Here is a 14,858-nt window from a genome sequence, read left to right as displayed (position 1 = left end):
TATGGAGGCGAGTCTCTACGTAGGGGGAAAATAGGAAGGAAGGAACAGTTGCTGTTATTTTTAAGTGACAGCGTTCTTGTCAGGTTGTGTGTACTTGTGTTACAAATGAATTGATATTTTACTTTTTAAAAATAAAAATCATGCTTATTTATTCTAAGACTGCATTTGCAGATGTGTAGTACTGACTGTTTTGTTTAGCTTTCCAAAGGCAGTAATCTAGAGCAGTGAGATTTTTTTTATTATTATATTTTTATTAATAAGCATGGACAGATAGTTGTAGTTGCTTGTTGAAGGGGGCACATAGTATCTGCATGAAGAAAGGGCTTCCTCTGTAGGTCTCTGGAGCAATCAAGTGATTGATTGATAGTGGGAGGTGGAGGTGACAAGTCAGATTTTAATACCAAATATAAACAACTAGAGTTTGAGAATAATACCTGTCTCTTCAGCACCCTCAAAAATGACAGTATGTAAAATTCTGTAGCATCCAGAGCAAATGTACTTACTTTGAGTACAACCTCAAAACAGTCCATACTTCACAGCTCATAACCTGTTGTGGTAGCAGCTAGATGTTATGGAAACTTACCTGAAATTGCTCTAAAATTAAGCATCATCTGTAATATTCTGTAGTTCAAAATGCACAATAACATTTGAGACTAATAGTGTCACTGCCAGCAGTAGGCTTCCTGTTTTCTTTTCTGTTCTCAGTGGCCATCAGCACCTGGTTCTGCTGGTTAGTAAATGGAAACCCTCCACTTGTGCTGGTCTCCAAAGAGAGAGAGATGATCCTGACTTTCTACTGCTGTATCTTTTTATAAGCCTGGGGCTTAAACTTCAACTTTGTGATGACTTATGTGTGGATAGAAACATCTCCAAAGCTCTTGTTAGTGGTGAAGTTAAATCTTCAAATACGCTAATATTATAGTATTTTACTAGAAAATTTGGAGTATTTTGGAGCCTTTTTTTAGCATCAGGCAAAGTAATTGAGCAAATGAGTTATCATTTATATTGCAACTATCTTTTTAGAACTCTGACTCATGAGTTTTTTATGATTCATGTGGTGATTTCACAGGTATTACCTTGCTGTGCTACAGAATGTTCTACCCATGACCCAGGCAGCGTAACGGGCAGTGCCTCTTCTTGGCCTCGCCTTTTGTGTCCCCCCAGATTGGCTTACACTGCTGTTTCTTTCAGTCCCTAGCAGTACTCTGGGATTTGAGCTCTGGTGACTGAGCTGATTTACCACCTGCTCTACCATCTTTGGGTGTTGGTGTAACCTCTAGCAGAGATGGCGGGCAAATGTCTAGGGTGGGGAACCTCGTCATATTTAGCTGTTGCAACTGACAGGGCTTATGATATAGATCTTAATAAATGTAATGGAGAGAAGGTCTTTCCCCCATGGGAGGGGGACACTGACCTTGCATGGAACTGGAAAAATTTGTACCTCTAATTGCTTCTCTCCCTAGTGACAGTAATAGTTTGTATTTTAATCCTGATTAAAATTGTAGGTCTCCTTAGTTTTCCCTGCCACTTCAAACAGATTTTCTTTCAAAGTGGTGTTTTACAGTTAGCTTCAGCATTTAAAAAAAAAAAATACAGCTCCCCTGAAGAAAAAACAACCAAAAAAACCTTTCTAAAGTCCCAACCCTTCCCTCTCCAACTTTTCAAATATTTGAATTTTTTTTTGTTTGAAACTCTAGTTTAAAATATTTGTAATTATCTTTTTTGTTGTTGTTGTTGTTTTTCTTTTGTAGGAGGGGGTAAAGAGCTGAAAGGGATAACTTACTCAAAACTGGTAAGTATTTCTTCCCAAGACTAAAATGGCTTACCTAAGAATAGATGATATGAAGATCTGGCATCCATTCCTGGAAAACTTTGATGTTTACTGAAACTGAAATTCTGCCTATTCTTATATTCAGGAATTAAGTCTTAAAAAGTAAATGTTGTTGATGGAAGTTTTATAAATAAAATCTCTGTAAGGCTGAGATTTGGGCCCAAGGGTCTGTAAGTATAATGGACATTTAAATTCATCTACTCAAAAATAATATTTTTTTCTGTGTAATGTGAAAACCAAATTTATTTGAAGGGGTTTTTGGCTCAGAAAGACTTCTCTTTAAAATTCTGAGTTATTCAGAGTCCTTCCATAAACACAGAAGGCATTCATGGCTTTGTGTGTGTCCTACCTTTGTTTATATAAATATATATGCCTTGTCAGCTGTGTTTCTAGTGTATCTTCCAAAATAACCATAGTTGAAATAGTATTGTGATATTTTAGAGGTTCCCATGTAGATTGTATTTAATTGAGATAACAGAAGTGTGAATCACTTATGTGATTGTTGTAGAGTTTAAGGTTTCATTCAGTCTTTGAATATATAGTCTATGTGCAGTGCATTGGGGTACTTATCTGAGTATGAAATTGTAAGTCTTGAAGCAACCACTTAAGAAATAAGTGATTATTGGTAATAAAGGAATGCAAGCAAGAAATTGAATGGAGGACTGCTGCCTCCAGTAGTTGAAATCCATCCAAAAATGCCTCATTTACCTCTTGCTCAGTGCTCTTCCTGGCTGAGAAATGGACGTATGTCTGGGTGTACATAAGATGCATGTACTCCTGAATCCTGTGCCTTCCTTTTGGAAATAACCAATTCTGGTGTTGAGCAAGGCATTTGCTTGTTTTCCTTTAAAAATAATGAGATGAAGAATTTTTGCAGGCCAAGCCATTCATGCAGTTTCAGTCATCTACAAGCTTTTTATTTGAAATAACTGCACTGCCATAAGAATAAAGTGGAAAATGCACCATGTTCTATGATTAATTCAGAGATGGTTTTACACCTCTTTGAATGTAGTATTATAGGTAGTTTATAATGCTACTGAACTTAAGTTTTTTAATCTTCCCTTTAAGTTCAGTCTAAAAGAAAAAAGTTCAAAAATACCAAAAGTTTTTGTACAAGCAAAATGTATAGCCACATAAGTAGTTTTTTACCTCCACTCAAAGGAAGTATGAGCAGTATTTAACCAGATGTCCTGATAGACATTTATAGACGTTATTCTATGTAAACTGGAAAAAAACAGTTTAGGTTTTTGGTGGATGTAAGGAATGATTGGGGTTTTTTTTTGTTTGTTTTTATTTTTGGTTCTTTTTTGTTTTTTAACTGTATTGGTTGTGTATAAGGTACTTTGGGGGAATTCTAGACAGGGATAACTGAATCGTTATTCCTGCTTGGGAAGGGAAGCTGCAAGTGTGTGTTCTAGAGAGAAACAATTGTAAATATTTCATATTCAGAATTTGGCAACTTGACCAAACTTTTAAATGAAATATATTTTTTCATGTTTATACTCCTATAAACATAGCTAGGCTGAACAACTACTTTTTATTTCTGCAAGGCAGTGTCACTTTTTCCTTGAACCTCTTAAAAATTAATTTTGAAAAATCTTGCTAGCTGTTCAAGGCATAGATGCAATTAGCTTGGATTAGTTTTTATGAACCATCAATACTGCAATTTCTAGCTGTCAAATTAAGTTGTGCATTAATAGAAGTTGCTCAATCTTTATACGTTCTTTACAGAAATACCGTGTCATATTTGCCATGAACATGTATTGGACTTTACAGTTACATATATTTAAGTGATGGATTTTTTTTTACATTCTTTTGGATCTCTTTTACATTCAGTTGAGATAACTGTTTTGCTGTTTTGCACTCAGCTTTGAAGTTAGCATGTAGCTACAGAGCAGTGTGAACTATTCATCATGTGTGCCTTCTCATTTTTTGAAGACACACTGAGAAAGAAACTGACCATATCTGCCTGTCTTTACCCTGAAACTGAATTTCCAAGGGTCAAAAAGACTTCTGGCCTCTGCAGTGGGTTCCAGTTTTCATAAACCAGTCTCCCACGAGGTTTTCTGAAGCATGGCTTCTTTTGAAACTGCAGTGGTGGGGACTCAAAGCATGCTGTAATTGTTCTTGTCAGTGAGTGGAAGTAATAATCTGTGATTCTGTTTTCTCATTACTGTTTGTGGTAATAGGACAGGGAACTATATGTAATTTCCATGTATCCCTTGGTACAGATTACAATTTTATAGAGACTAGTGCTGCAAAGGCAGCTGTTTTCACTCATCTGTGTCACATGTGGGAGAGGCCCTTGCAGAAGGTCATTTCATGTGTTGGCTAGAAAGTTTGATCAGGCCTTTGTTATTTAAATAAGTAACTTTAAGCTAACAGCAGACAACACTCACAAAGAGTTTAAATGTAATGCTTTTTAACTCCCCTTTATAATCTCCTCTTTTTTTGTAACATATTTTTGTTTGAAAAGATAAATGATAAATAAAACAAAACACTCACCTTCAACCTTTTTTTTTCCAGGAGTTCACAAATTTGTCCACTACTTCAGTTTACTCTAGTGAGACAACATTAAAATAAAATTCTTTAACTTAGGGGATTGACTCTCTTTTTGCAGCCTGCATGTCTAATCAAAGCTGTCAGGATCCTTTTGAAAGCATTGTAGTCTCATTAGGAAGGCCTCTGAATTGGCAACAACACCTGTGCAATGAATGTGAGCAATTTTCAAAGAATAAAAAAGTAGGAACTATTTAAACACAGCAGCAATTCCTTAATTGTGGTGTCTGGATGGAAAAGTGACTGGAAAAATTGCTGTATAATGTTTTCCAGTAACTTTCATGTGTTTGCATTTATAGATGTTTTTACACAGGTTCCACTATGATGTGAGCATATGGGACTCTTAATCTTGTTTCAGAAGCTGATACTTTTAACATATTTCTGAAAAAAAAACTCTTGTCCAGCATTCAGAGCTTTTAGAAGTATGTTTAGTAATACTTTTCTATGTCAGAGATTGGTGGGATTAATTTCTTTGTAGTACAAGTGAAGATGCTAAACTTTATAATTATGATCTACAAGTAGATTTCCAAGATTAAAAAGATTATAAAATTAATCTTTTTGAAATGTCTTGAGCTGCTTAATATCACTCTTCTGTTCCTTCAGAACAGATTTCAAGTGAAATTACTAACTTGGCACAAACTTTAGGCAGTGAGTTATTAATATATTAATGTTGTTCTGTTAAATAAACATGCACGCTGTCCCATCTAAGAACAGCTCTATAGTATCATGAAAGCGTGTTACGCAGTACATTCAATTTAACTATTTATTGAGGTTGTAGAATTTTATTCTCTAGAATAAGCTTTCATTGACACAGATTTTTAAAACATACTCGGTAGTTAAATTTGCTAATTTAATATGCAACTGCAATAGGATATTGGTAGGAAACAGCTGCCTGCAAACTAAGATAAGGGATAAGTATGTCAACTTTTGGGTATGTGGGAAGTAACAAATTTGGCTAAATGACTCCAAGGCAGGCATTTTGTAGAGCCTGCAGATTTCTTGTGTTCAAAAGACTGACTGTATTTAGGCATTTGAATATAGTTCGCTGTAGAATTCCTGTTGCGTTATAATCTCCTTTTTTCAAATGGACTCTTCTGCTTCACTTACCAAAACAAAACCTTTATTTTTCTATAGGACTGGTGTTAAAGAGGAAACCAGAAACTAAAGGCACTGGAATCAGCAAAGACACTTCTAGAAAAAGTGGAGAAGGTAGAGAATGGAGCTGCAGACTCTACAGGAGGCTCTGAAAGTGGAAATTCAGGTTCACCAGGTAATTTATATACTTTCTTGCTTTAAAGCAACAGCAGCATTAGTACTGCGGACAGTATTGCTACTAATGGGAGCATTAAGCAATAGCACTACAACTATAGTAATAATTGTTTCAGAGTATAGAAACTGTTTCAGAGTTTTATACTCTGCGTTTTGACCTGACCACCTGTTGTTTTTTAGCAAATGTGAAAAATCTACATATCAAACTGTGGGTGGGGATTTTTTTTTTTTAGTATTTTGTAGCAGTAATAAAAACATTCTGAAAACTGTGTTCAGCTGCTTCTGTCTGGAAGGTTTTTCTGATGTTCTGAAGCCAACTTCAGTATTCAGTTGGCAATGGAGGAATATGGTGGAGAAACTTTGAACTGAAAGGTATATAGTGCTGCATAGTATAATCTGATGCTTCTCTTCTGGAATGTCTTCTACTTCAGTAGCTTCTAAACTATATTTTTGATAACCAAAATGTCGTAGTGCTTGGGTCTTTTTACTAGTAACCTGTTCAATACTATATGGCAGTAGGGTTGCAGTTTGCCATTGTTTTACAATGCCAATGAGGAACTATTACAACTAATGATACTAAAACCTAATGTAGTAAATATAGGAGGACATATGCATATTAATTCTTGGAAAAAAATTATTACAGCCATAGACACAGACTAGCTGCAAATGTGAAATGTTAAATTTAATGAGACCTTTTCTAAACACAGATCTCCAAGTACTTCTGATGCTCTTCAGTTATCTGAAACTCACAACTGTTACACAGTGGATAAAAGAAATATGATAAGTAACATTGATCAGTGTAGTCCATCATATGAAATTTGGAAAATGTTTCAAAATTACTTGGTGACTTGTCTAAACTGTGATCTGGTTGGCTTGTTCAGTACTTGCTGCAATGCTGCGCATATTGCAAGAACTCGAATGTGTGAATTAGTAAAATCAAGCTATGTCTGCTTTAACAAAATACAACTTCCAGCCAGGGAGTAAAACCTGAAAAATCTAAGGATAGATTTCCAGAACTATGGATGAGTATTTTGCTCTCCTCAGTAACTCCAAGGCCTTTGTATTCAAAACTTCAATGAAGTTTTGTTGTGGAGGTAAGGAAGTTCAGAAATTACCCACGGCATTTTGCTGCAGACATAGAAATGTTTAAGGCCAGTATGTAATTTTTTCAAGTATTAACTACTGTAAAGCAATCAAAATATTAATCATGCTTGTGTTTGTATGACAGTGTTTACCCCTTGTGTGCATCTTCATTCCCTTTTGTGCCCAAGTGAATAAAAAATTTTAAGACTGTGAATTCTGAATAACCATTTGCATCTGTTCATAATGACACTGATGAACAGGGATGAAGACTGAGAAATGTCCAAAAAGACCTTTCTTAAACATCTTTAAGTTGGTGGGGTTTTTGACTTTCTTTACTTTGCCCAGTTGCCATTAAAAGTGAGCTTTGCACAAAAATCAGCTTTAATTAGACTTAGTTTTAGTTCTTGAACCTAGAAAAACCATTATATCCGAAGGTTGCCTTTTTTAATTCAAGATGCTGTATATTTCTGTTTCTGAGGACTCTTTAACAAAGCTTGCCAACACTCACACAGTCCTGGTTTGTTGTTCTGTTGGAAGCGGTGGACAGGTGTCTGTGATGAGCATAATGAATTCAGCTCAGCTCTGTAGCCAAACCCTCCCAGCTTCCTGATGCAGCGTGCTGCCTATAACTGCTTACATGGCTGTACAAGTGATGCTTAGTATGATGTGGTTTTGTTTGTAGAATAGCTCCTTGGGTTTTGCCTCTTCTCTTTCACCTCCAGAACTCTGAAGCTTTCATAATGCTGCTTTTGCAGAGTGTATCTAAAACTACCAGTAAGAACTCAAAAAAGGTGTTTAGCCGTTCAGAAAAAGCTACTTTTTTTGTCTACTTTCTATGATCAGAGAATCCACCATGAATGACACCTGACCAGATCACTTCTATATGAGTGCACAACTTGAATATTCAAATGTCTTTCCTGTCAAAGCTATATTGCTTGTCCTGAGAAGGGATGCATCAAGTCTAAGTAGTTCATTCTGCTACCGTGTTGACTTAATTAAGATAAATTTGAAGCAGTTTACTCTTCATAGTTTTGATCACAAGAGGTGCTAAAGGACTTATATTTAGCTATTCTTACAGAAGGGTTGAGTTTCATGGATGATTCCTCAAGCTGATGTGTGGAAAGAACCTAAAGCATCCTTGTCCTTCTCTTATTTCATGGCAGAAAGATCAGTAGCTTTTAAAATACCTTAAATTTAGCCTATGCTTAAGAGGCATCTTTTTTCCTTAGGATTGTATGACGTAGTACTGTGTGATCCAAAAACATAGCAATATTTTATGAAGAGCTTACAGTACCGACTGTATTGTCTTATGACTGCATCTGCAGGAGCACTTTATATAAAAACTAACAGATTTGTTGCTTGTCAAGCTCCAATGTGGCAGGAAGCACCGAGGAAAAATAAGCTAAGTCTGTTCCTGTGATGCTGAATGGCAGCATGACGAAACAATAATATTCAGTGTAGAAAAATGCCAAGCGATGCACTTTGGAAAAACAGGCCCAGTTTTACATCTGCAATAGCAGGCTGTGAACTGGCTGTTGGCACTGTGGAAGGAGTTTTTGCAGTTCAGACTTCTTGAGTGGAGCACATAGTTTTAAACTTTGTCTCCAGATGATAGAGACAAACTAGAGAATTATGGAAGAATGCCAAGAGTGAACAAAGCAATGGAATGATTTGTGCATGAGGAGTTGTTCAATCTGAAGAGGTGAAAACTGATGGGGGAATATGTGGTGTGGAAAAAATGTAAGAACAAACTGCATAAAGAAGCAGCCATAGAATCATACAGTGTCTTAAGTTGGAAGGGATCTGTAAGGATCATCAAGTCCGGGTTCCAACTCCTCTTGACTCAAGTCAGCTCTGGTTTTCTGTAATCGTATTAGTCCTTCATGCTTGCATTGTAAGGAGACAGATTCAAAAGAAAAAGGAGGTCATCCTTTTACATAAGAGTCCTGTAATTTAACTTGGGAACTCATGGTCACAGAATCTAGAATGTTTTCCTGGTTCAAAAAGTAATTAAAGCAGATCAGTGAAAGAAATGTGTGTTAGTAGCTACTAAACCTAAGACATAATCTTTGAAAACATTAGAGATGTAAATTTCTACAAATTTACCAAAAAAGTTATTCGGAGTTTTTGCTTTACATTGTGTCTTCATTCTGGGCTCTGATTTTCTTTGGTAACTTTTTCCTTGCTTAGCAATAGACAGCATTCTCCTGCAGCTGCCTGAAGGAAGTGAAAGAGGAAGAATAGTGAATGGTAACAATCTGTCTGTTTTCCTTTGGATGTGGAGGGCATCTCTTCTACAATGATCTCAATCTCTCTTTGAGGGAGAAAAGTGGCAAAGATACTTCTGAACATGGGTCTTCCGTCTGGTACCAGCCAAGTCAACACACAGGCAGAGCTTTAGTACTTGAAACATTCTGCCCTTGAATATACAAACAGCTTTTGTGCCTCCAGCAGTTATCTGTAGTTTGTGTTTCTTGTGACTGCAAGCAAAGAGGCCAGCAGTTCTAGAGGAGACACAGCTATTAGATTATCTTACCCAGCTGGCTTAAATTGTCTTTAAAAAGCATCACTTGTTCAAGAACTGTTTAGGAGGAGTAAAAGTGATGGCTTAATACAGTACTTTTACTGTATTAATGAGAATGGGTCTGGAAATGTTATAATACCAGAATCCAGGCTTTGCTATTGAAATGCTGTAAATAAAATATTTTGCTTTTACAAGGGTTCTTAAAAAATACTGAATTTTAAATTGTTCAAAATATTCGTAATGAAAATCTTCACTGTATTGTTGCATTTTTTTTTCTTTCTAGAAATTGGTTGCCCAAATGAAGCAAGATCCACAGGTAACTATTTATTTTTTTATTGGATTATTTCCCTTAAAATTTTAGATATTTCTAGATCACCTTCTTCCTTGCTAACACAGTGTTTAGAAGAAAACTTGTTCATAAGTTTTTGAACAATGACTGTTGGATTGTTTAAAACAAAACCAAAATTCTTGCTATTATGGAGCTTTTTGTCTCATACATATTCTTAATAGTTTAAATCAAGTGACTTTTCTGGGCTATGGTGCAGTTCAGATGAGCAGTAAGTTTCTGATTCTATTGGAAGCTGCTCTCTATAAAAGCTGCATAATTCACAATAACTTTTTTCATTTTTGGAGTATCAGAAGGCTCACAGTACAAGAAGAGAGAGGATATTCTGTCCAAGAAATTTTGTCCAAACAATATAGCTTAAGGTTGTGTTCAGATTGCCTGTCTTGGGTGTCTTACTGGTCCTGTAGTCTCCATAGAATGGAAACTTGGCCTTGGGAAGTTTCAGAGCTTCTGAAACTGGATAAATGGACTCCCTGCATAGACAGCAGTTAAACACTCCTGGATGCTGGATGGGGAGTGCTCTGGAGCTCTCAAACCAGTGTGAAATGTTGAGTATAGGGATAAAGGCTGCTCACTTGAGGCTTGCTGTTAAGAGCTCCCATCTCTATACAATAGTAAATGTCCTGTAATTTTCTGAATATACATTTTTTTCTGAGCTCAATGAAGTGAGAAGACAGTTTTTAATAACACTCAGGTAGTTAAACTTCTGACAGGGAGGGTTAAGCAGGGTTGTATTGGGAAATCTGGTTTTTTGAACATTGTTATTCTGATGGGATTTGGGTAAGATCTGCTGCTCAAATTCACTGGTCAGGTCTGCTAACAATTAGTCTGCAGAGCAGTTCACTTTCAGTTCATACTTGCTGAAAGTGAGGCCATGCTGCAAACAGCCATGCAAATTTCCTAGAGTTAGGAAAAGTAAATCTGGTCTCTGTTTCCAATACTCTTGATGCATTTTTATCCCAGATTGTTAAGTAGAATCTAGAAGTAGAGAGGATGACTGGTCAATATCTGGTTTTGCTGGAATCGGAGACTGTCTGCAAGCTGAGATGAAAATGCATTTCAAAATTGGAGGAATATAAAAATAGGGAATATGCATGAAGTTCCTGTGATGATATTAGTCTTGTGTTTTAATATTTCTGTTTAGCAGACTAAACCTGCTTAATCTATTATGAAAACTTTACAACATAACTGAGAACAAAAAAAGTGAGAAAGGACACAGATTAAGGAAAACCTGATTCCCTGTGACGTTTCTGCAGGGCTCCATAGGTTTTAGACTAAAGACAGATGTTTCTTTAATTTTTTTTTATTTCAGTAGAGAAGAAAAAGTCCTGGTAAAAAATGTTTTCTGTCTGCATCTTTCTAGTTTTACTTACGGCTTTAAAATCTGAAACTTTGAAAAGTGCTACTGTAAGCAAAGTGCTAATATGAATGATGTGTCAAGGCAAATGTAATTCTCCTTAGCACAGTCCAAGGCATAAGCACACATGAAAATAAGGACTTATGTATGTTTGCCTTCAATTGATATATGTGTCAATTAAGATTTAGGAGATACGCTTGATACTCTACGTAGATAAGTGTAAATGTCTTTACATAAATAGCATAGGTGAGAATGTTTTAGATAACATACCATAGCATACTGTTATATACAGTATTGTACTGTTGTATTACATATTCACAAACATTTATTGTTTAATTTGTAAGCTTGATGAAATGTACAGATGTGCTTTATAATGTGATAAGCACTAATGGATGTTTTAATGAAATCTTCTTTTCAAACTGGGCTATGTCTCTGAGTGCTAGAAAGGTCTTCTGATTATTGTTGCACTCAGCGACTTAAATAAGGCTTTGTTGAGCCATTTGAATTTTATTGGCTGTACATCCAGAGGTGCTGTATTTGTAGTACACTATGCAAAAACAAAACAAACAAAAAACTCATCTTCCTGCTACTACTCTTTGTTAACAAACGGAATATCTTTCTCACAGATATTTTTTCTTTCTAATCAGAATGCTGATTTGAAGAAACAACTTCATGAACTTCAAGCCAAAATCACAGCTCTGAGTGAGAAACAGGTAGGGAAACAGAGATGTATTTTTAACACTGTGTTCTAAACATGTCTCTTTTCCCAGCTTCCAAGAGAGCTGCTAAATCTTTAAGTGCAAAAATAAGTGTGGGCAACCAGGAATTTTTGATTTTTATTTGATTTCTCAATAAAGGATAGGATGAGTTATTGTGAGTCTATCAAACAAGAAACTAGTTTAATTGGTGGAAGTTACAGCAATTTTTCTTGTGTTGAAACTAATATTTTCTATTAAGGGAGATAGAAAAATGGATTAATTTTGTCACTTTCTTTATTATTATCTTGAAACTTCTTCTAAACTCGACCATTCTCGTGTGGGCAAATCTTTAGATTTTGACTTAGTAGGTCCACACTGTGTATATGGGTGAGCATGCTGGAATTTTTCTTAATGTCAAGACCAACGAAATGTATGTCAGTTATGGGTACTTAATAGACAATTTGAAAATTAGTTGGATGCTTTTACCATGATAAATTACACCACAATTGTCTTATGCTTGCCATTTGGTAGGAATTCTGTTTGACAGCTCTAAAGTATGAGTAATAATTACAACTGAATGTTTAATAAAAAGATTGTTGAACTTGAACATGGGCCTTGTGAATAGCAAGAAGAAAAAGATGTAATATTGAGATATCTCCAGAATTTATTCACTTTTTTTTTTTAAACATAAAAGAGCAACACATGCACAAACCCCTCATACACCACATCATCCTATCCCTAGTAAACTGACATAAGCAGTCACTTATTGTGTTGCTTAATATATCAATAATGGAGCCAAATTAGATCAATAGATTAGACCTTTAAAGAGGGAAAAATTTTAGAGCATTGGTAAAATGCATGAGTGTCACAACTAGATGCCTCTATTTGACTGTTACTAGCTGCATGTGTTCTGTTTTGAGTATTACTATCCCTAAAAAAATAGCCAGATAGTGATTAACATTTATCTAGAAATTTTGTTTACGGAAAAAAATGTAGTATGTTTTAATAGTGGAACAGTGAATCTAGGACGAAACATGTAAGGATAATAAGGAAAATGATTTTTTAATGAGAATAGTAGTTCAACAAAAACTGAGGTTTTGCTGATGTGATAGCATGCCTCTCTTGAAGATGATTTATTCTCTAAAACCAGCATGAGCCTCTGCATGTGGCTATGTCTCACAGCAAGCTGTTTCAGGATTCTCTGGTAAGCTCTGGATGCCCATGGTAATTTCAAAATGAGCTTGTCTTGATGCCACGAAGCAAGCTGTATTGACTACCAGTTCACGTGATGAGCACGGACAGGCAGTGAGACACTGAGTGGAATGTAAGACAGCAAGTACATCCTACCATAACTTTTAAACTTGTATTTATAACTCCGTAAAGTTATGCTGCAGAATGGTCTATACTACCCATCACTAGAAATGGACCTATATTTTTTTCTGTTGAACTCAAAGTGCTAAATTGCACTTGTTCATGGGATGAACATGGGTTAAGTTTCCAAAGGGTGTTGAAAAATAAGTTTGCGTTTTCTTCTACCACACAGTGAATACAGCCTGTATGAACTCACAGTAGTCACTTCTTTGTATTTTTTGGGTTTGATTATCAGAACAACAGTGAACTTCCCCATGATTGTTGAAGTTTAAATGTTTTGTTATCTCTACTACTGAACTGCAGAGCTGCCAGTGTTCCAGATGATAATGTTGTTAAAGTAGTATGACTGCTAAAATGCAATGGTCATGGTAAATATAAGTTCTGGGAAAAGAATCACAACTTCCCTTTAAAAAAGAAGTGCTCACTCCCTCTTTATATTCAGGAATCTGTTGTATATAAATCTGTGGCTTAGCAATGCAGTTAAGCAGCACCTTAGAGACTACAACAAAGCCCTTCTTCTGTTTTCACTTTCACTTCTCTTCAGGAAAAATCATTATTATTAATTGCTTTATGGGTAGAATATTAATCAGCAATTTAATTTTCACACAGCATGGAGAAATATGCAGTTTTGCACAGTAAATGTAAGGGTTTACATCGTGCAGTGCTTGTGTTAAGAAGGGGCACAACGTGTAATCTGTACTTTTGTTTAGAGCCAATTAGTTCTGGTGTCTGATATCCGATGAGTAAACGCTGAGGGCCCAACTCCACTGTGGACACTTATAGGATGCATAATGGTCACTGTTCAATAAGCTTTTAATGAAGTTTGAGAAACTAAAGTTCCAGCCTGTGTGGTGTCCCTACTTGGAGACATGGAGCTGAGATGCTGGTGTTAGAGAGGCAGAATAATGAAATATTTTTGGCTTGTGAAATGTTATGTCACCCTAATGCATGCTTTTTCTTTGCTCTCTTATTTAATGAAGTTGGATGAAGACTTGTGCAAGAACCAAGTCAGCGGTAGGCTTAGCTAAAAGCTTTTAGTTGCTTTAGGACTTTCCTCTGTTTCTGAAGCATTGTGAGAGGAGTGCCGACACTTGCTGCCAGTCACTGCAGTGATTCATAGTGGCTTAGGTGTCTTGCTGAGCATTAATAATGACAGTTCTGTTCAGAAGTTTGTGAAATTGAGGTGATCCGGCAAAGTACAAAAAGAAAGCAAGTAGGCTGTACAGTGTGTAGGCTTAAACCTAAAAAAAAATTGTTAGCTGATGCAGGGTTGAACTGTTACAGCATAAGGTATGTCATATATTCATATGTTTTTTGAAAATGTCAGAGGTGAGAATAAAGGCTTTGACTTGTTACACCTGAGAGGTGATGAAGCAATGTATGCTGAGTGTGTTAACACTTGAAAGGAAAACTGCAAAAAGAGAAAAAACTTATTTGAAAATAACTTGCATTCAGGCTATAAGCTTGAATCCTTCAGACTAGTAGATTTCCCTCTGCTAGTCTCTTTGTATTGTTTTCACAGTTGTAAACTATGCTTACTTTTCTAATCTGTGGGCAATAAGTGAAATTCAGTTTAATAGTCTTGCTCCTCAGCTATAAATGTGAGAGCTGCAGTCTGGAAACTCTGAATGCATTGGTTTTATAAATGGTTTCCTCTTTCTTTCCTGGCCCCCCTCTTCAGTAAAGAGAAGTCAAGAGTAACTTTTTTCAGAACAGTTGTAATTGCCAAATCTAAGGTTGAGTGATAAATGTGAATTGATTCTGTTGCTTTGGAGCAGTGTTTTTTTCTGTTTTCACATCTTTGGAAGAAATTCACAGTC

The 14,858-nt window shown here is 35.9% G+C and overlaps 1 protein-coding gene across 11 annotated transcripts in view; it reads left to right on the top strand.

Annotated features, from left to right (window-relative positions):
• PHF21A (PHD finger protein 21A) overlaps positions 1–14,858 on the top strand; it is a 125,786-nt gene that overhangs the window by 30,296 nt on the left and 80,632 nt on the right. For 7 of the 11 annotated variants that reach the window (XM_068193516.1, XM_068193515.1, XM_068193525.1 and 4 more), the window contains 4 exons: positions 1,752–1,792; positions 5,525–5,660; positions 9,550–9,582; positions 11,596–11,682. In XM_068193516.1, the coding sequence (XP_068049617.1) occupies positions 5,607–5,660; positions 9,550–9,582; positions 11,596–11,682 (174 nt within the window). In that variant the 5' untranslated portion in view covers positions 1,752–1,792; positions 5,525–5,606. The remainder of the gene's footprint in view (positions 1–1,751; positions 1,793–5,524; positions 5,661–9,549; positions 9,583–11,595; positions 11,683–14,858) is intronic. The other 4 variants (XM_068193521.1, XM_068193524.1, XM_068193519.1 and 1 more) reach the window with 1 other exon arrangement.

Source organism: Anomalospiza imberbis, chromosome 6 (genome assembly GCF_031753505.1).
Source record: "Anomalospiza imberbis isolate Cuckoo-Finch-1a 21T00152 chromosome 6, ASM3175350v1, whole genome shotgun sequence".
Lineage (NCBI taxonomy): Eukaryota > Metazoa > Chordata > Aves > Passeriformes > Viduidae > Anomalospiza > Anomalospiza imberbis.
Note: the sequence above shows the minus strand (reverse complement) of the source record. Positions and strands in the feature narration are given on the sequence as shown.